Consider the following 21,458-nt stretch of genomic DNA (forward strand, 5'->3'; position numbering starts at 1 on the left):
AGGAAGTACAGTAGGGCCGCACTCATACGGCAGGTTTCGTTCCAGGTCCCCACCGAAAAGCGAAAAGCGCTAGAAAGTGGCACCCTACTGTATTCTAGCCACCGTGCTTCAGCTGACAGCAATCAGCTGTAGTGCGCGAGCTCCTTGCGCTACAGCTGATAGCTTGCTACAGCTGATCAGCTGGAGTGCACGATCAGCTGGAGCACGGTGGCTGGAGCTCCCTGTGCTACAGCTGATCACCCCGCTGGCGCCGCTGTATTAGCAGAACACTGAAAAGTGGTATAATATGATGGAAGGATTGCCATATGCAACCAGTGCTGCTGCCTCCTGCCGTGTGCCCTTCATTCATTGCCATAGTTCCACTGTGTGTATAAATTCCTGATTCCTGTTGGAGAATGGAGGAGGCTGAAAAAGAATAGAGGAGGCTGAATCTCTGTACAGTCTGTTCTCTAGTCCCTTCTGTTAGAGATTTGAGCCTTTATTGGACAGAGGTAACAGGAATGTGTCCATAGAGCATGGATCTGAGTAGGTTTTATTTGAATGAAAGCTTCTCCCCAGAATAATGGCTTGGAGCCCTTCAAGTAATACAATTTAGTATATCTGACTATATTTGGAGGGCCTTGTCTTGCCGCTGAGTAGCCACCACTGTGATGGCATGGCAGTAAACAGACTCAAACCCAACATTTTAACATACCAGCAACACACTTCCTAATTGAGCCAACCCTAGATCCTCATCTGAACAGAACTGTCTTAATTTGCCACTTGAAAGTATACATATAATAAATATATATATATAATATAATAAATTTATATTTATTTATAAAGTATACAGAGCTACCTTGAGGAGGCCCCCATCCTCTGCAGAGAAACAGCAGCAGGGCCACACACAATGACTATAGTATGTTAGTAGTTTTTTGTGTGGGAGGAGATGGGCCATTAGGTATAAGAACCAGCATCTTCAGTTAGGCTGAGAAACCATTGCGAGCCAGTGGGACTGGTGTAATCTTGGTGTTATATGGCTGAATAAATTGCTTCCTGTCAATAGCGCAACATCTTTCCTGGCTGTGGAGGATCATGACACCCCCCCAGAGAAAGTGGGAGGAGAAAATCATAAGATCATGCCAGTAGGAGATTCCTGGTTTTTCACAAAACATGACAGCTGTTGTACATTACTTGTGTATGTGTCAGAAAGTGGAAGACATTTAGCAGAAATTTATTTATTTCCAGATTTATGTGGCTGCCTATCAACACATGATCCCTGGGGGCTTACAAAAGAAGTAGTAAAATACAGGATTAAAATACAAAATTTAAAATGTACCAAAAAATTAAAAATGTACTTTTAAAAAATCTCCTTTCTGGCATTTTAGAAAGAGTCCTATTCGGGAGAGTTAGCAGGTATATCCCTCCTTTCTTACAGAACCTAACTTTTCTCCCCACTTCAGTGCACAGTTGAGAGCATTTTCCCCAGTGTGACCACTCAGACCTTGTTCATGCGGACTCTGAACACTGTGGCTCTGGTGCCTATCATGTATTCCTGGTCCCCGCTCCAGCAGAATTTCATGGTAGGTGACCAGCTGCTGCTGTACATAATCCCTTGCTACAATTAACAGCTGGTATATGAACTTGTTACGTTGAGCAAACCTTGTTTCTGATTCATGCTTTTATGTCTGGTTGGGAGGGGGGCTGCAGTGCATGTTGCCCAGCTTTCTTGAGGGGTGCTTTTGGTTCACAAACCTTATATCTTACCTGTTAACCTGAACTAGGTAGTATTTCCCCCCCAGGCCTGCATACTTATGATAGTGCTAGGGTAACTGGCTTGTCTGTTATGGTTTGCTTGTCTGTCACCTTCTTTCATAAGCCCAAATCTGGGTGAAACAGGAAGTGAGAAGTCTTTCTGCCTCTCAGAATACTAAAACTTGATGTCACTCCATGAAATTGATGGGCAGGAGATCCAGAACAGAGAAAGGAAAGTAATGCTTCACCATGCAGTGCGTAATTTATTGATTAATTTTCTGACTCAGTATGGTTGTGGGCTTAGATGGCTTTAAAATGTAAATGTACCCTTTACAAAAGAGCAGTCCTGCTGGATTAGGCCAAATGTCCATCTAGTTCAGGATCCTGATTCCCACAGTGGCCAGCCAGGTGGCTCTTGGAAGCCCATGGCAGGTCACTAAACTACCCTCTCTACCTCCAGCTGACTCTTTGCCCCAGAGGGCCACATGGAATGATAGGTGCATGCTTGGGGGCCATATGCCATTCACAAGGATGACTCTCCCCATGTGTCTTTCTCCCTGTAGTGATTGTGCAAAATCCAGCAGTGGGCAATTTAGGCAGCAGTCAGCATACATTCCACAGATTACCCACATGTGCTATACACCAGTTATACTGAAGATGAACAGCTGCTGTATCCTATATCCACTTAGCCTGGGGAGGGATGGGAAGCTACACAACACAGAAAATCCAAAGTCAGTGTAAAAATGGCACGTGCACACCCAAAGCCTACCATTCAAGGACTGTACCAGTATTCCTATGTTTGTGGCACAGGATAGCTCCCTAATTGCCATTTTTATTTGATTCTGTGAAAAAATAACTCTGGAAGATGTTTGTGGTGTGAGCGACATGGCCTGGATGTCCATCAGGTGGTGAATTTCTTGGAGGACTCTTACATGTTTTTCTGGTAACTTATAGACAACAAACTTGTCATGTGGCATGCATAGGAACTCAGTAGAATATCTCTCTTGACCAGTCTGAGTGAATCATCTGTCTGTGGAAGATACTTCCCATATTGAATGGGAGTTGTGAAGGCTGCTAAAGGACTCTACACTCTTTTGGGGTGTGATGATAGCATTGTTTTTTTTCCTAATTCTTTGTTTTTACTAAAACAATCTTGAGAACTGTGTCACCAAAACGTTTGTTATCCTGAAATGGAACATCGGATGGATTAGATTTGGCACACCAGCGCTTTAGCCATCTGCTGCACCTGACTCATGCATCTGCATCCATAGCCCATTAAAAAAACAGGATAGCATTTAAACTCAAGTTCGTCATAAAAGCAGTGACTTTGAAGAGTTTTAGGAGGCCCTTTGAAAGCTTGAGTTAAGTGAGGGAATCTCTTACAGAAGCTCATTGAATCAAAGTATGGAGGCCAGGGCAAGACTAGATGACAGCTGTTGCCATAATGGTTAGTCCTGATGCTTCATTGGATTTGCAGAGCAGATGGCTATTCTTTTTGTTCCCTCTCCTCCCAAATTATTAGGGGAATTGCTTCTCTCCATGGAGGACCACTGCTTCTGAAATGAGTGTGGTCTCAGAGGCAACCATTAGATGCACTTCAAGGCTATCCATAATTCCTTTAGGTGGAGTGCAAAATTTCTGAACAAATTGAAAGATGATTATGGGGGATAGGCCATCCTGAGATGGGAGGAGCAGGGTTCTAAAGACTTGATCTCCTCCCTCTCCCTCGTGGCATGGGAGACATCTCCTGCTCTTCCATCCCAGGATGCCCTCTGTGTCCAAAGCATTCTCTGTTCTAGAAAGAGGGTCAGCCCCTGCCCTGATTCCAGCAGATGTATTTGGTGGAGGGGGCACTGTGAGGGATGGCATATCTCACACAGAATGCCCCATGAGGACCTGAAGCAGCCTTTCCCAACCAATGTGCCTCCAGATGTTGTTGGACAACTCCCATCTTTCCTGACCATTGGCAATGCTGACTGAGGCTGATGGGAGTTGTGGTTCAACAACATCTGGAAGCACACTGGTTGGGAAAGGCTGACCTGAAGAGTTCCAATATCATTCTGCAGAGTAAAGAATGTCCCACAGATAGCCTGCCAAGAGAAGCCTGCCTTTGAAAGTGAGCCTGTTTTGCTGCCCACCTACTGGAAGGATCAACACTTGAAGGGATAGATGAGAAGTGCTAGCAGTGGCAACTGGTTTAGAGTCCCACGTTATGAGGATCTTTTTGATCCATTCACAAAAGCTCAGGTATAGTCTATCAACAATCACTGGGGGAAAGTGTGAGTATCTTAAGCTCTTGGGAGGCATGCCATTCCAGTTGTTGAGCACCCTCCATTTCTTGCCCTCTTGCACATGGGTTGAGATTGTGAGGTTATAAAATGGCTACCACTGTCACAGTTTTGATACCTTCCAGCTCCTGGACGTCAGAGTCACTCCAGTCTGAAGGGTCAGGGATGACATTTGGTCTGAGCAACTCACAGACTGTAGCCCTCACTGTGTTGTGGCTAAAAAGAACCTCTTGCTGTACCTCTGAAGGCCACCTCTTTTCTTTAGCCATCATTGTCTAATTCCTGATTGCTAGAAGAGTGAGTTGTGCACCTTGTAATGGTTGAATATGTGCTGGTGTGTATGACCATTTGGGGAGATATTTGGTCTATAGTCCCACCTTAAAATGCCTATTCCAGACCCATGTTTGCAACAAATAATAATGAATAGAAATTTTGAAAATGCCCTGCTTGCTGAAGAGCGAGTAGGACCAGAATCGTGTGTCACATCATACAGGAAGGGATGATTCTCTAGCAGGTTTGCGTGGCCATGTCATCAGAGTGAGTGGGGGGAGGATCCCCTCCTCTAATGAAGAAAGACCTCAGTGATGGGCTATACAGCAAGATCAACCAATATCTCTGTGGGATCTTGTTAAGGTAGCCATGCAATCTGCCATTCACAGGCTCTCCTGGTGAGTGGACAAGGGACAACCACCTGCCTCCCTCAGGCTGTATCTGCCCCGTTTGCAGGTGGAGGATGAAACCGTTCTGTGCAACATCCCCTATATGGGGGATGAGGTGAAAGAGGAGGATGAAACCTTCATCGAGGAGCTCATTAACAATTACGATGGCAAAGTCCACGGAGAGGAAGGTAAAGAGTATATTGTTTTCAACAGGGATGCAAGGGGCCCCTTGCCCAACCCATATGGTGGGGTAGGTGGGTGGGATGGAGGCATGGTCTCTTGAGTTTTTAGCATTTTACTTTGGAATAGATTGTCACTCTTACAGACAGCACTCTGCTCACAAAGGCTGGATTGGAATTTCATTTTGTTAGTGGCACTTAGCATGACCGGGAAACTGCATTTCTTGCCAAGTCACAGGGCTGGTCTCCACAAAGTCACAGGTACAAAAACTGTTATCCCTCTTGATGAAGCTAATCTTTTCCATGCTTGAGTAGGGGCATCTACCAACCCATCATTCACCCTATTCTTCCTTTAGAAATGCTCTCCAGTTCCATCCTGATCAGTGATGCTGTGTTCCTGGAGTTGGTGGATGCACTCAATCAGTACTCCGAGGAGGAAGAGGAAGGGCATGATGCTGCTGAAGGCAAACAGGAAGCTGTGAAGGATGAGCTGCCTGTCACCCGGAAGAGGAAGTGGCTTTCCATGGAAAGTAAGCTAGTTACCCACCCAGCGTCCCCTTCTGTTATCCTCCACCGTGATCCTGCCATAACTTTAAAGGCCTCGCTTGTTACACAGATTGGAGTCCATATCTGCTAAGATTCATAGGTGTTGCATCACACCAACCAAGAAATTATGGCATCTTAAGTGAAGTATCTCGACAAGGAAGCTGACCCATACTAGAAATTCCCCGCCCCCCCAATTTTTCCAGTTTTTTCCCCCCAGGCCTTCACATCTCTACCCCAGACAAGTCTTTTGTTTACCTAAATTTAGTAGCATTTTGGGAATGGTGCTGCTGTTGATCTGAGAAGGAACAGATTAGAGTCCAGTACAAACATTACACAATTTCTATGCAAAAGGTTCTTTATATGGAAGAACTAAATTGCAACTTACATGTAGATCAAGTGTGATGATTACACTCATGTATTTTGTTGTGTGGGAAGCTGCTGGTGGCAGTATGTGTTTACTGTACATGTAACGGTCTATACATAGATTGCATGCTAATTCTTGCAAGGAGGTGTAAGGAAGGGACCTGTTTCACCTTTCCTTTGCAGAAGAGATTCCTCTTATCTTACGCGTGGCTTACTGTCTGGTGCTTATACAGGGATGTACTTTCCTTTAATGGTTTGTTCCTAACTATTCTCTGGGCCAATGCCACCTTGGAAGACCATTTCTGGGAAGGGAACAAAGTGCTTTAATTCAGAAATTGTCATCCTTCTCTCCTTACCTGATATAGGCAACAAGAAGTGTTCCAAGAAGCACTTTCCAAATGACATGATCTTTACTGCTCTTTCATCAATGTTTCCAGAGAATGGCTTTCCAGAGGATATGAAAGAGAGGTAGGCATTGTTTATTCAAACACGAGCCCAAATATCTTTGGCTTTCTAGTCTTGGGGTATAAATCCCCAAGATACGTAACTAGAATACCTTATTTGTACGAGATTAACTTGTGAATTTTGGCCATCATTTCAACATACATGAAGGTTTCACCTTAATTACTTCATGGAAATGAACCGGGCGTGTGTGTGTGCTGTCTATTTTGCCTTTTCCCTTGCAGTGTAAGGTTTGGCTTCCTTTCTTGAGTCACTTTTGAGCACCTTCCTGCCAGACACTTGTTTTCTGCTTCCTCTATGCTGAGGTCTGAACTGGGTGGGTTGGTATGGGGCTGGACAGTGGATGGCTATGGTTCATCTTAATAGGTGGTTGGAATAGATGGCTTCTTGGGCCCTTCCAATTGTGACTCTATGATTCCACAATCTGCAGTACTATTAGGATTATGCAGATATCTAGAACTCCCCTGAAAGCGTTCAATGGTATTCCATTGAATGGGCATCCTCCTTTGTGCTTGAGCAGTACCAAAAGTAATATCTGTGTCTGGCTTGCAAACATGAAGTGGCAGCACTCTCTCTCTTTAATTTAACTATTTTACAAGGTGGCCGCTTGTAAAGTCCAGTGCAGATGCAAGCTGTTCACCCAGCTGGCTCTGAGCAATCCTTCTGCCATTAGGAGCAAATCTATGTTGTTTTTTTATCCGTACCCTCCCACAACAGATACAGAGAGCTGACAGAAGAATCTGACCCGAATGTGCTCCCTCCCCAGTGCACACCAAACATCGATGGACCATGTGCCAAATCTGTTCAGCGTGAGCAGGCCCTGCACTCTTTCCACACCCTTTTTTGCAGGCGCTGCTTCAAGTATGACTGTTTCCTCCATCGTAAGTTCCTGACCCAATTCCTGCCTTTCACCCCTACCTTTTCTGTTTCAAATCTCATGTTGATGGGTAGCAGCAGCTGTTCTGAAGAGGTTGCATGGAGTCTTAGAGGTAGCCCAGGTATTTCCCATAACATGGGAAATGTTCCCTAAAGATCTTAGTCAATCTTTTCTTACCAGGAAATGCACGCATGCCAGCCATTTGGAATGTGCATTTGCAAAAAGTTGTCCTAGAGAAATTCCACCTCTGTCTACCTACCCAGTCACCCACCTACCTACCTCAGAGTGGCTTGATACAATCTGTAAAATACCTAATTCATTTGCAATAAAACAGCTAGATGAACATTCCAATTAAAATTCCTGTTGGTTAGCTCTTGCAATACCAATGGTAACTTCAGCAAGGTGGGTTCAGTTAGGAAACATTGCAAGACTAATTAGCATGAAAAAGACACAAGCATTTTCTCAAGTTCTTCGGAAGGATTGTTTCCATTCTTAAATGCCCCCTAATCAATCCCACCTTTGCATTATCAGCGATGTTGTGCTGAATCTGGGTGGGGTTACCAAGTTCTCACAAAGTTGTAATAATAGTAACTATTATTATTAGTGCTGGATTTGGGGTGCTCTCACAGAAAGGGGCTGGGGGACGTCTACTCAGGAACAAAGCAAGAAGCTATTTTGACAGCTTCCTATTCTAACCCAAACAAAGTGGTTTCTATCTTTTAGCTTTTCACGCTACTCCCAATGTTTATAAGCGGAAGAACAGAGAGACCAAAATTGAAATGGAGCCCTGCGGGCCAGAGTGTTTCCTGTGGTTGGTATGTTGGATGGGGATTTTGTCTGGGTAGTGGGGAGAGGTACCGGCAGGGAGGAGGAGTTATTCTATCCACAACCCTTAGAAGTGAAAAATTTGGAGGGGGGGTAGTTACGTTAGAGCAAAAAGAAAAGAGTCCTTTAGTATCTTTAAGGCCAACAGATTTATAATGGAATAAATTTCCGTGGTCTGCAATCCATGTATCAGATGAAGTGCTATTCATTCATTCTCTCTCTCTGAGTAGTTGTGCCAGTTCCAGTGCATCTCTACCTCTGTTTTCTCAAAATGGGGGCACACGACACTAGTCAAACACTGCCCTTTTTGACTCTTAAAAGCTTGTTGGATCAGCTGCAATGTGTTTTTGTGAAATTCAGCTTCAGGGAGGTTTCACAACTGATTGGTAGATCAAGCTCTTTGTCTTCCAGGTGTGGCCAATGGAAATGCTTTGCTGCAGGCTCAGGCAGAAACAGTGATTGGCTCAATGCTTTGCCGTTGGCGGTCCTGAAGCTCACTGGGTGACCTTGGGCCAGTCACTCCCTCTCAGCCTCATGAAAACCCTCGCCATAAGTCGGAATCGACTTCGAGGCAGTACATACAGAGTGTCATTTCAAAACACAGCCAGAACCATTCTGGCTACACACACACACACACAGACACACACAGACACAGACACACACACACACAGACACACACACACACAGACACACACACACACAGACACACACACACACAGACACACACACACACAGACACACACACACAGACACACACACACAGACACACACACACAGGATGATAGTCTGTAAGCTGGCAGGCATGCCTGGACCCTTGGGTGCAGCTCCTACCTGTTCCACCTGCCTCTCTCCTGTCTTCTGCTGCTGCGCACGCTGCACATGCAGGGCTGCCATCAGACAAGATGGCGGCAGAGGGACCTCTAAGGGGCTGATGCCCCTGCCCCCATCTTGCTTTATGTTATGTTAATGTTTGTTTATACCCTGCCTTTCAGCCAAATGGCCCTCAAGGCGGCTTACAGAAAAAGTAAACACAAATATAAAAATACATCAACAAGGCAATACATCAATAAAGCAATACATCAATGCATGATGGCATGCATGTGCGGTACGCTGTGTGTGCGCACATGCCTGCCATCAACCAAGATGGCAGTAGGGGCATTAGCCCCTTAAAGAAGCCTCCACCGCCATCTTGGTTGATGGCCGCTCTGCACACGCAGCAGCAGAAGACAGGAGAGAGGCAGGTGGAGCGAGTGAATGGGCAGGCAGCCTGGAAGCTCTCTCCCTGTGATCCGTGGCAGGGACCGTGCCAGAGAGCACTACTCTCCCACCCTAACGAGGGGCCCTCAGCTAGGGCCCAACCTGGCCACCCTTTGGTGCCGGCCCTGTCTGTAAGGATTCTATGTAAAGCTTAAATGAATGCAAGATATGCACAGAGGCCATTCACAATTCACAGTAATTGGTGATAACACAGTCATCCTTGGTTTGCTGTGTTAAATATCACCTGCAATGGGGAATGAAACCATTATCTAAACGAGTGGGATCACATTTTCTTATCGGATCTAATTCAGTAATTTCATACCAGAGTCTCCCTTTGAAGGTCCTTTGTCGAAGAATGGCAATTATAAGGTCAGCAGCAGAGTATCTTGGGAGATTTATAGGTTCTCAAACTGTTTTCCTATTTATTAAAAGAATTCTAGCCCTTCTCTTTAGGTAAAAAATCTCCCACAGCAGTATACAAATATCACTAGTAAGCCATTTTATGCCAAATTTTTGTCCATTTATTCTTTTACATAGAAAATGACCTGTTTGTTCTATGTAGAATACAGTGATATTGCTGATGGGAAAACATTTCAAACTCTCACACCATTCTGATGCTGACCTAAACCCCACCATTCTCCAACAATAACAACTTCAAAAACTTAAAAGGGAGATGCTAGTGTGACATTGCTGGACTAGAATTTATCAATAAGTTTGACTATATTTGTTTACAATTCTATGGAGGCCAAGGTTTTCTTTCCCAAAAACATTTCTTAAATTAGCATAGCAGAGCTCGGGGAAACAGATTTTTTCCAGTTGTGAATAGTCACTGTGCTTGTCTTATATATATTTGAGCTTTGCATAGAAATGTCAGGCTGTATTTCTTGAAGACTGCCCTTTTTGTTTTATGCAAGGATGGCTAACTTGTGGCTCTCCAGGTGTTGCTGGACTCCAGCGCCCACCAGCCCTAGCCAGCATGGCCAATGGTCAGGGATGATGAAACATCTGGTCCAGCAACATCTAGAGGGCCACAAATTAGCCATCCCTGTCTTATTGTGAAAGCATGAGACAAACAGGAACAGTCCCTCTTTGGCAGGGATGGTGAACCTGTATCCTTCCAGATATTTCTGGACTATGATTCCCATAGCTGCTGAGGATTTGCCCTGCTGACTCCTGCCAACTGCTGACTGCAGTTGACGAGAGTTGGAATCCAAAAACATCTGGAGGGCCACAGGCTGCCCTTCCCTGCCGCACCAGCTGTTTAGTACACCCTACACCTATCCATTGCATCTTCCCTTGATATTTGTTTAGTAACCTGTGGGCAAAGGGAAAGCTTTCTCAGGGTTTGCCTTGCTTAAGTAATAACTAGAGCTTTATAACTTTTTTTTAAAAGGGCTGGGATATGAGTCTCTGGAATGCAGGCTGTTTGCACCTTTGCTAACTTAGCCTACTCTCCTTTTTGAACCCCAACCTCCATTAACATTGTGGAGGCTTCTTGCAGGTTTTCCATCACTTGGCCATACCTGCAAAAACTGCCCTGCAGGGGGAAATAGTTTAAACAACCTTTATACAGTACTATCTTTACATTCTGTTAACTTCAGCAAGAAGAAAGTACATACATTGTCCAGTTTAGAAGGAGTAGCTCATTGCCTCCCTGATCTTCTCTTCCCCCCACCCCAAACTTCTTATAATTGTGTACTTCACTGCATAACACTTAAAGAGAAAAAATAATCATCTTTGTTACATTGTTTGGCGTTCTGAGGATGCAAACGTTTGGAGCCTTCCTGTAGTATGTGTTTGGGGAGCAAGCAACTAGGCCACCCACCTCCACTGCCTCCTCCCTATTCAAGTTTGTGCAATCATTACAGCAGACACAAAGAGTTCCCCCTTCTCTCAAAGAAATATGGTATTAAAAACTTTGCAAATGGTGTTGTACTGCTGTGCAAAGAAAAGAATGGGTATTACACACCTGCAGAAAAGCCCAGGATAGTTCTAAGAAGCGTACAGCTTTGAGTTGCTGAAAAGCCCCGGGGAGCCAAGGATGCCTTGTCTTGTCCCTGAGCTGAAGAATCCTCCTGAAATGGATTTAGTTCTCAGTCAGTAGTCTTCTCTGCTAGGACATCCCCATGACTGTGTAGGCTTCTAATCAGGCTTTGATTATAGGAGGGAGCCAAAGAGTTCGCTGTACTGCACAACCCAAGATCAAAGTGCTCTGGACGACGTCGGCGCAAGCATCTCGCACTCAGTACTACCACCTCCTCCAGTGCTTCAGCCTCCACGAGCACTGAAGCAAAAGAAGGCGATAGTGATAGAGACACGGGCAATGACTGGGCCTCCAGTTCCTCTGGTACTTGACAGATCCTCTCAGTGCCTTGTGGGGGTGGGGAAATGCGGGAGTTGCAGGAATCATGGTTTCTGATGGATTGTACGAAGGAAATTGTTATGTTTGTGCTTGGGGGGTGGTAGTTATGGAGCTCAAGAGACAACCAAAGCTGGCTTTTTCCAGTAGGGTTCATCCAGAGCTTTATTTGAACCAGAGCTTCATCCCAGAATGTGTCCTCAGCAGCCAGGCTTAAGCCTTGAGTGAAATGAATGTGTCTGAGGATGTGCAAAGTTCCTTTCTTTCACCACAACCCACCCTCACACATCTGGGGTTAGGGCTAAAAGCTTCTAGGGCAAATGGTGTAGCTTACACACCTACCTCTTTTTTTTTTTCTTTTTTTGAGATGTGCCCCAGGCCAAAAGGCAATGGTGGCATTTTTGGAGCGTCCTTTTTAGGAGGAACTTGCTTTTCAGATCTTTGCATTTGTTCTCTTGTTGCCCTAGAGGCAAACTCGCGTTGCCAGACTCCAACCAAGCAGAAGCTGAGCCCTGCCTCTTCGCAGCCCTTCATGGCTGACATGCCATTGGAGCCTGTTGAGTGGACAGGGGCTGAAGAGTCTCTCTTCCGTGTCTTCCACGGAACTTACTTCAACAACTTCTGCTCGATCGCTCGGCTTCTGGGAACGAAGACATGCAAACAGGTGTGGACCTCTGGTGGTTGGGAGGACCAGTTCAGCTATAGTTCCTCACCCTGAGAGCAATTTGAATGAAGTGCATTTCTCTTCTCGCAGGTCTTTCAGTTTGCAGTAAAGGAGTCCTTGATATCAAAACTGCCAGTGAATGAGCTCTTGAATCCCTCCCAGAAGAAGAAGAGGAAACACAGGTGTGTGGAGAACCTGCCCAGGAGGAGACCTGTGAGGAAGTCTGTCGTGAGAATAGTTTGTTCGGGCTACAGAATATGGTGGTCCTTTGGTGAAGGTTAAAGGAGGGAGGTTGCCGAGAGCACATGAAGACCCTGCCAGCCATTGTCTTGTACTCAGCTCATCTTGGGGAAAGAGATCAGAGATCCAGGTTGTGGTGGGTTCTTGCCCACCTCTCTCTGTATTTTGTATAACTGGAATAGACCCCGGCCTCCTACCATGCTCTTCCCCATTTCCCAAGTCCTCATTCCCTGTTGGAACGATCTGGCAGCAAAGCTAAGGAGTGAAATTGCTGATCTTGATCTTTGGGGCTTCAGTAGGTGTGTCTTCAGGATTAAAACAGGGTTTTTCTTTTCTCTCTTCTCTCCCCCCTCCCCCAACAAAGACTCTGGGCTGCTCACTGTAGGAAGATCCAGCTTAAAAAAGGTACTGTATGTCCTCGCCCTATAAAGTCCTGGTTCTCTTTCTGCCCACCTGGGAACATTAGTGGAGTCCAGAACGTCTACAGGAGCTTAGCAGCTTCACCATGCCTGTAGCCCCTTCTGTTTGAACCTTGCCCAGGACACCTTGGGGCATTTCCATCAGTTGATGGCACACTGTTTCTCCAATGCACAACTGCAGTGCTATTTAAGTCAGAACAGGTATTCCCTCATAGCACTGGGTGTTGTTCAAATATAAATCCTGAAAGAGGAAACCATCATTGCCAAGATCTGAGGTCTGTTTGAAAGGGTAGCCTCAGTAATGTAAGCCAGCATTGCTTTCCTGCTACATTCCAGCACTGGCTGAAGCGGAGCATGGCCCTTTGTGTGTGGGGCACGCTGCCCTCTGCCTACGTCTGTGGCTATTGCAATCTGTTCAGTGCTTGAACTTTCACGGGGCTCAGTCCATAGATTTCTCCTCCTTCCTCTTTTTCTCTTTGTGCAGATAATTCATCCACTCAGGTGTACAACTACCAGCCCTGTGACCACCCGGACCATCCTTGTGACAGCAACTGTCCTTGCATCATGACCCAGAATTTCTGCGAGAAGTTCTGCCAGTGCAATCCTGACTGTAAGGAGCTAGGCACTAGGCCAAGTTGAAAATTCTGGCATATGACATTCTAGCAAAAGCGAGCCCTCAGCCTATGTGGGCTTGTTCCATTTTTCTTATGGCACATGGGTCCCTTGAAATGACGTCTCTCTTTCTCCTGCAAGGCCAGAACCGTTTTCCCGGCTGCCGGTGTAAGACTCAGTGCAACACCAAGCAATGCCCATGTTACCTGGCTGTGCGAGAGTGTGACCCAGACCTCTGCTTGACCTGTGGAGCCTCAGAGCACTGGGACTCTAAGGTGGTCTCCTGCAAGAACTGCAGCATCCAGCGGGGTCTTAAGAAGGTATATTGCAGTCCAGAAAATGGGGAGGTGAAGAGTGAGAGATTGGAAGCTGTGGGTTGGTGCTGCTAAAAAGGTAGGAACTGTTGAACTTGCTGTGAGGGGAAAATGGGGAAAGCTACCTAGCAGCTCTGTGGAAGTAATTTATTTTGCATAGTTCCTTCTGCTTCCACTAGCTATGGAGAGGTGCAAGAACTAGTGGGAGGCACTCAATCAACACCATTTTTGGTAGAAGTCTTACTCAACATTCCTGTCTTCCACCCTCTGAAATTTCACCAAGTATTGCCAAGCTTATCATCACAACCATAAGGGCTAGAAACCTATTTTTCAAATGGGATCCTCTCTGCCGTGCTACTGCAGTCACATGGAGGGCATAAAATGTGCTGGCATATCATCTCATTTTGAGGATGTGAGGATGGGCATCTGTCTGTGGGTAGAGATGCTACGTTGGTGGGGGGCCTGGAGTAGATAATCTATTTGGTCCCTCCCAGCCCTCTGATTCCCTGGGGCAGTGTGATCTGTTACCACTTTCCCAGGGGCTTAGTAGGGCAGGCTGAAGCACCTTCCATCTCTCCTCCTCTTAGCACCTGCTGCTGGCCCCATCGGATGTTGCCGGGTGGGGAACCTTCATCAAGGAGGCTGTGCAGAAGAATGAATTTATCTCTGAGTACTGCGGGGAGGTGAGTTGGGAGGCAGGACATGGCTTGGGAGTTCCAAATTCCTCTCTGGCATGGCCTTCCTTTACTCTGTTGGTATCAAAGGGGGAGGGAGCAAATTGGTTCTCCATTTGGCTCCCATGAGCTTGTGAGATGGAAAAGAGAAAAGGGGACTTCATGTAGGGAGTGCACCTTTCTCTTTCCAGACAGGAAATAGAGCTGGCATTTGATGGGAAACACCACTGTGTAATTGTCAAATCCTTCTCCAAAGTGCTAGGGTGTGTTCCATGGCTAGCGTTGGCCATGGCACTCGATATCCCCCATAGCCCAAGGGCCAAGAGGAGGGAGGTAGAAATTGCCTATCTTCAGCCGCTTGGATCCTTACCTAGTCAGCATCACTTCTAGGGCTGAAAATCCAGGCAAGCTGCTATGATGGCTACCACCTCTGGTGAGCTAACTTGGGCTACGGTGCTGGGGGAAGCTTTCCAGGCAGCCATGACCGTGTTCTCCAGGGGAACTGTAGCAATGTGAGGCTAAGTGGGAGAGTTAGGCTTGGACATTTTCTTGTTCACCATTGCTAGATTGCCTACCCCGCTGGGTTGTTTCCAGCAGGGGATGTGTGCTGGTCTTTGTCAGCTTTTGGGGCTCCACCAGATCTAGGGGTTCTTTTGGGGAAGTGTATTCCTGTAACAACCCTACCTGTTGCTTGACAGGATCTGACTTGGTCACCTTTTGACCACTCACTGGCTTTTGTCTGTTCTTCCTTCAGCTCATCTCTCAAGATGAGGCTGACCGACGTGGGAAGGTCTATGACAAGTACATGTCTAGCTTCCTCTTCAACCTCAATAATGGTAACTGACTGCATTGGAGCAGGATAGGGCTACAAAGTGGCTTTGTGCAACAATCCCAAGGAGATGGGATGGCAAAGTCATTAGCATGGGAGTAGCAGTGGGGGTTCTCCCCCCAAAAAAACTCCTGCCTCTGCTTGGTTTGGAGCAGGGTAGTTCAGCTTTTGCAGTAGGCTCAACCTCTCTGGTAGCTTCAGCTTTAGTTTCTCTTCCTTGGACAGATTTCGTTGTTGACGCCACCCGCAAAGGCAACAAAATCCGCTTTGCAAACCACTCTGTCAACCCCAACTGTTACGCTAAAGGTGAGACCAATGAGCTCAGCTGCTGTTCTGTGGTAGCAAAACCCACCTTGGGAACTGCTGCTTCCAGGAAGTCCCATCAGTGTTTTTATCAGCCCAAAGCAGAAGAAAAGCAGACATTTTAAATCATATTGGGTACATATGGATGTTTGAAGCGAAGGGCTTCTGTATCCGAACCCCACAAAAATTGCTGCAGATACTTGTTTTTGAATGTAGAAATCTTTGGCAGAATCTGTGATCATGGGGAGGCAAGTCACAGAAGAGGCTTGGAGCACTAATATCACAGGTCCTGGCAAAAGAAAGTGGCATCCTAAGGCTGTGGGGAAGAAACGAGAAGCTAGATGGGATGAAAGCTCAGTGTCTCATGTCTGAAAGACCTAGTCCAGTTTTTCAAATACATGCAGGAATTGCTAGGAGTCACAGTCACCCAACAGAGTGCAGGTGCAGTCTCTAATGCAACATCCAGCAGGATGGCAAGGAGAGAGTGATAGCTATTGGCTTTCTCATACATTTAATAAATAATAAATGAATGAACCTTCAAGAATCCTAGCTTTCAAGTATAGCGTTTGAGTTTCTAGTCTTTATAAATAAAGAGGGAGAGAAAAACTCTTGGATTAACCAGCTACTGTTGTCTATGCCGGTTTACTACTTGTGCGCAGAAGCAAATCTCAGCTGTGGAGACATCCGGCACCCTCTTCCAAGTTCTGCTGTAGCTCAGCAAGTGTCTTGAACTCGGAACCATGAATTTGTATGGTTGGTGGGTGGCTGTGACCCTGAGGAGGGGGGAGGGGGAGGAGCGGTGGTTATACAAATGATGCAGCTGAGCAACTGATGCAGTGCCTCTCTTGCCCTGACTCAGTGGTGATGGTGAATGGAGACCACCGCATTGGGATCTTTGCCAAGAGAGCAATCCAGGCAGGTGAAGAACTCTTTTTTGATTACAGGTAAGTGCGTGTGACAGGAAAGGAGCATCAGCTTCTTCACTTTTTAGCTCTAGAAAGTTCTGAGATGCTGCTCTATAGAGGTCCCCATCTATACAGAAGAACATGCTTGTTCATAGTGGTTTCTCTTCTCCCACAGGTATAGCCAGGCAGATGCACTCAAGTATGTTGGCATAGAAAGAGAGACTGATCTAATCTAGCTGTGATCAACTAGTACGCTGCTCCCAGCAAGCATCACCATGCCCTGTCCATGCTGCTTTCCTCATTGCTGTCTGTGTTGTAAGGGCTTCATTCCATTTGGATCCCTCTTCAGAGAAGGAAAGAAGGAACGGCAGAGGCCCATCTCTTTTTGTAGCAGTGAGTTTCTGGCTTCAAGGCCTGATTGGGGAACACTTCTAAATTGTTGTTGGAGGAAAATTAAGAGGCACTGAAAAAGCAAAAGTGGATCCCCTGTTTTAAGCGCACCTTGTGGAGAATGAGCTTGGGGGGGGGAGTGCTGGGCTTTGTAGACGCTGTTGGTCTTTTGGGAAGGCTTGGCTTGAACTGGAGAAAGTATTTTCCTCTGGCTGCCCCACCTTCTCTGCAGGCAAGAGCAACACGGATAAACTTCACCTGCAGGGAAGGGTGGATCATGAAGTGCTATGCAAAGAATTTGCTCTGGAGGAGGAAGCTGTAGGCTGACAAGCTGTCGATGAAGGTGGGAGCAGGAGTGTGTGCAGCACATAGAGATACTGGCAGAAAAAAGGGAAGGCATGCTTGTGTAGGTAAAGGAAATAAGTAAGATGGGTAGGGTTGAACATGGAGGAGTAGGTGGCAAGGCATGCTGTTAAAGGAGCACAGGAGGTGAGGCCCAAGGGTCTTTTGCTCTGTTTTCACCCCTTGTGACGGTTGCAGTAGAGAGCAATGGGTGTTTCCTCCTCTTCCCTGGCTAATTGGGTCTCCTCCCTTCCTCCCACCCCATCAGTATGTGATGGAGACGGGAGGCACAAAGGGCTCTTGGAGCCCAGAGGAAACTGGAGTTAAAGTCAGTCCTGTGAGTCTGAAGCAAAGTCCCTTCCAGCAGCAATAAAGCCACTGCACAGAATGGTCCTGCAGCTGTGTTGTTGCCCAGGGAGTCTTGGTGGCAGTAGAGGTGCTGTTTTAAAGACATTTCTCAGTGGCTAAGACTTGCTGCTTGGCTATAAGCTGCAGGATTCATTCCCCTCTTCATCTGGAGGCTTGTTAGTAATGATCTCTTCACTTCTGAAGCAAGGGAGTTACTTATTCATAATCATCTCCTCTCCTGACCCTCTTCCAGTGGAATATTGGGCCTTGCTGCACTGGCAACAACTAATCAGCACTCTTTCTCACTTGCTGAGAAGGAGTTTGAATCTTTGGTCTGGCTCCTCACTTTAGGCAGTAAAAAAAAATCAACAGCATCTTTTGATGCTGCAGGACATTTCCTGGAGGAACACATAGAAGGGATGGCTGGGTGTATATGTCCCAGCTAGATGGAGACCAAGAGGTGCTAATTCAGGGATGGGGAACCTAGTGTTCTCCATAGGTCGTTGGGCTCCAACTCCCATTGGCCTCAGCCAGCATGGCCAATGATCAGGAATGATGGGAGTTGGAGTCCGGCAACATATGAAGGGCCACACAGCTCCCCCATCCTTGTATTAATTCCTCTGTTCCCTCCCTCACAAATCAGGATTTCCCCCCTACCTATCCATGTACAAAAGAAGCAGTTAGCATGCACTTTAGAGCAATTTGCTCCATCAAGGCTAGGCAGCAGGGAGCTGGGCTCCCTGTGAGCTGTGGAAAGCCAACTCCATTCGATGGTGTGAATTATTGTAAGGGCTGGAAACATTTCCTCATCAGCTCCAACAGTTTAGCTATAAACCAGTAATAAAAGCTGGCATATCTTGCTGGTTAAGGGTAGTTGCAGGGTCCAAGAATAGACCAAGTCATTGTGTCAAAGCCGTAGTTTGGCATAGCTGGTGCTGTGTGACAAGTCTTGACACACTAAGAGGCAGAGAAAGAAGTTGTACTCCAAGGGAGTGGGTTGGGTGTAAGCAGCATGCAGGGCTTTTGAATGATACAGAATTCTTTCCTGAGGCATCATGGAGTGGTGTCTTACTGTTGGCAGGGAATAACATTTGACCTAGTTTGAAGGATTTTCAGTCATTTCAGTTCAAGGTAACCAATTGCAGAAGCTTTACTATTTCTCCAAAGTAAAGCACTCTTTAACTGTTCACTGGCCAAAACCCTTCCCCTGTCCCTTGATCTAATTTAACTATGAAATGTGTAAAGTAATACCATGGATAGTGTCTGAGCATGTGCACAATGCCTTTTCTACTGTGTAAGTGCAACCTACTCTGTCATCTCCGATAAGGGCTTCTAGGCAGGGGGGATACAATCACCAGACAGCCTGGAGTTCACAAATCTCTCTCGGAAACTAATCACAGAACTAAACAGCCGTAATGATTCTCACCAATGCTTTGCTTTTCCCAGTGCCTGAATACTTGTGGTGGGAACAAAACAGGGATATCTATCATGTATAAGCAGCTAACACACAACATCTAATGGCATTGAAGTGTACCTATCTTATTGTACATTTTTCTCTGCTTGTATTAATTTTGGCGTAAGAAAATGATGACAAGTAATTGCTAGTTTTCTGCTCCACCCTCTTTACTGCAAACTTTTGTATTAGTAGCAGCCCCCCCATCTTGCTGTTCCTCACACAGGACCACCTTCAGCAGCAGCAGCCACATCAGGTACCTTCAAAATGCAAAGAAAATAAGCAATCTAATTGTAATGGGAGCTACCCGATGCAACAGTCTACTGCATCAGAAAATGAGTAGAAAACAGGCATGTGTATTTGCTGGACACTGTAGCTAATAAGAGCTTCCTCTCTTTGAAGCCATGAGCAGAGGAATACTGCACAAAGCCGTGGAGAGAGGGAGAACTGTTTATGCTCTATGCAATTCCTGCTAAGGAAGGTGGAATTGGAGAGGTTTAGCTATGGGGGTTATAGCTAAATAATACAGATGAGTAGGCGAAGAAGCAGATGGGCCTTTTTCCTCAACTGCCTCCTACTCTACACTCAACTGTATAGAGGAAGTGGAACAGTTTCTGGAGCAGATGGCTCCTCCATGGGTGGCCTGAGTTTGGTGGGAAGAAGGGCTGCTACTACTTGACTTAGCTAATGGCTTGAAGTGCAAAAGTTATGTCTGATCAAGCTACTCTTTCTGAAAGGAGCTATCCAGTGCTGAAACAACCACTGGCTTAAGGAGATGAAAGTTTAATACTTTGTCAGGGGCTAGGCCTATACCAGTGGGTGCTTTATCTGTTCATCTACAGTACAAAAGTACCTTAACCCATAAAGGCATTGTTCATGCAGCTCTTGGGTGTTTGGAGCTCACATCCATAGTGCGTTATATTTCCTCTTATTGCTTGACACTTTTGAAGCACGGCACAAAGAAGAGGTTAGTTGGGGCAGCAGCCTGCAATTCCCTTTCAGATCTTTAAGAGTGTGGTAAAAGAAGAGCAAGCCTGATGTAGCATTAAGAACTTGTAAGCTTGCTTCCCCTACCCAAAGAACATTCGTGGGACTGCTCTTACGTTGGAGAAAGGTGGGGGGAGTTCTGTCAAAACCACTTGCTGTCTGGCCTCTCCCTCCTCCTCTGGCTGCTTGTGACTCTCGTGCTTTGCTGCTGGCAACTTATGTGCACTTTATATATGATGGTGTAAGAGTTTTGTCTTAATAAAGTTGTAGTGACTGCTGAATTAAGTCTGCCTCATTTCAGGAGCGCCTCCAGAAAATAAGCTCAACTGACCACGTGCCTAACGCGGAGGTAGGGAACGTTTTTCAGCCGGAGGGCTGCGTTCCTTTGTGAGTTGCCTTCCAAGAGCAGCTACACAAAGTCAGAGGGTTACATACCACTCTATTCATTCAAGCAAGCTGGCTGTATTATCACAGTTCAAAAACACGTTTCAGCCAGGCAGAAGTTCTCGAGGAAGGTGGAAAGCAGGAAGTGTGATCTGGTAACCAAGTAGAGACGCTTGGTCTAATTCTTCCTAGCACTTCCTGCACCTTCAAGAGATTGGGGTAGTTGGAAGAAAAGAACAAAGGGTGTAGTGACGACAATGTGCCTTCAGTTTTGTTTCATGTTGTTCATGGGGCTCCAAGTCTCCAAAAATGCCTGCCTCACAAAGTCAGAGTTAGAAAGCAGAAGGAATGTTTCAGCTGCGTCACAGTAAAAGTAATAAAGGTAGCTATGTTGACTCATAAGGGGGGAAAACATATTAAGACAATACCTTCATTAGGCCAACTAAAATGTCATGAAATAAGTTCCCCAGAATTCATCAAGCTAGATGGTGAAAAACGGAAGAGAGAATGGAAGACAAGGCTGTTGATGTGGGCATCTGGAATTAAGATGGAGTATGGAAGGAGAAGCAGACATTTCAAATTAGACCCTTCCAGGTGTTTTTCAGGTTGAATCCAAGCCTCCTGGGAAGAAACATATATAATCGCTAATTCCCTCATCTGTGCAAATACAATTGCTCTTCATGAAGATTATTTTGTAAAGTTACAAGCTGCTGTAGAAAGAGGGAGAACAGAATTTAAGACTGGAAAAATGAGAAACTGATATGGACACGTGTCTCCATCCCTATTTCATATGTGTAACCTTAAAGGGTCTAATTTGAATGCCTGCTACCTTCTCCATCTTAAGACTCGTACCAGATGCAGGCATGGATGGGTTGACCAACAGCAACAGCTTTTTTTCTCCTCCCACCCTTTTACATTTTTTACCATCTAGCCTGATGAAGAGTTCTGGGGATTGAAGGCTTGCACACTATGACACTTGAGTTGGCTTAATAAAGGTATTGCCTTACTATGGAATTTGTGGGGTGGTGTCTATTCTTAGCTGTAA

General features: G+C 45.9%; 1 protein-coding gene across 11 annotated transcripts in view; it reads left to right on the forward strand.

The window, feature by feature from the left end:
* The window catches only part of EZH1 (enhancer of zeste 1 polycomb repressive complex 2 subunit), a 30,068-nt gene extending 9,758 nt beyond the window's left edge, over positions 1-20,310 (forward strand). For 5 of the 11 annotated variants that reach the window (XM_061588166.1, XM_061588162.1, XM_061588161.1 and 2 more), the window contains exons 4-21: positions 1,443-1,562; positions 4,749-4,869; positions 5,053-5,121; positions 5,217-5,390; positions 6,135-6,237; positions 6,949-7,112; positions 7,832-7,923; positions 11,354-11,537; positions 12,017-12,213; positions 12,304-12,395; positions 12,818-12,858; positions 13,357-13,482; positions 13,626-13,804; positions 14,386-14,481; positions 15,227-15,308; positions 15,527-15,607; positions 16,464-16,548; positions 16,685-20,310. In XM_061588166.1, the coding sequence (XP_061444150.1) occupies positions 1,443-1,562; positions 4,749-4,869; positions 5,053-5,121; positions 5,217-5,390; positions 6,135-6,237; positions 6,949-7,112; positions 7,832-7,923; positions 11,354-11,537; positions 12,017-12,213; positions 12,304-12,395; positions 12,818-12,858; positions 13,357-13,482; positions 13,626-13,804; positions 14,386-14,481; positions 15,227-15,308; positions 15,527-15,607; positions 16,464-16,548; positions 16,685-16,745 (2,067 nt within the window). In that variant the 3' untranslated portion in view covers positions 16,746-20,310. Of the gene's footprint in view, positions 1-1,442; positions 1,563-4,681; positions 4,870-5,052; positions 5,122-5,216; positions 5,391-6,134; positions 6,238-6,948; positions 7,113-7,831; positions 7,924-11,353; positions 11,538-12,016; positions 12,214-12,303; positions 12,396-12,817; positions 12,859-13,356; positions 13,483-13,625; positions 13,878-14,385; positions 14,482-15,226; positions 15,309-15,526; positions 15,608-16,463; positions 16,552-16,684 lie in introns of those variants that run through there. The other 6 variants (XM_061588171.1, XM_061588167.1, XM_061588163.1 and 3 more) reach the window with 6 other exon arrangements.
* Positions 20,311-21,458: the final 1,148 nt, after the last annotated feature.

This window comes from Rhineura floridana, chromosome 11 (genome assembly GCF_030035675.1).
Source record: "Rhineura floridana isolate rRhiFlo1 chromosome 11, rRhiFlo1.hap2, whole genome shotgun sequence".
NCBI classification, from domain to species: domain Eukaryota; kingdom Metazoa; phylum Chordata; class Lepidosauria; order Squamata; family Rhineuridae; genus Rhineura; species Rhineura floridana.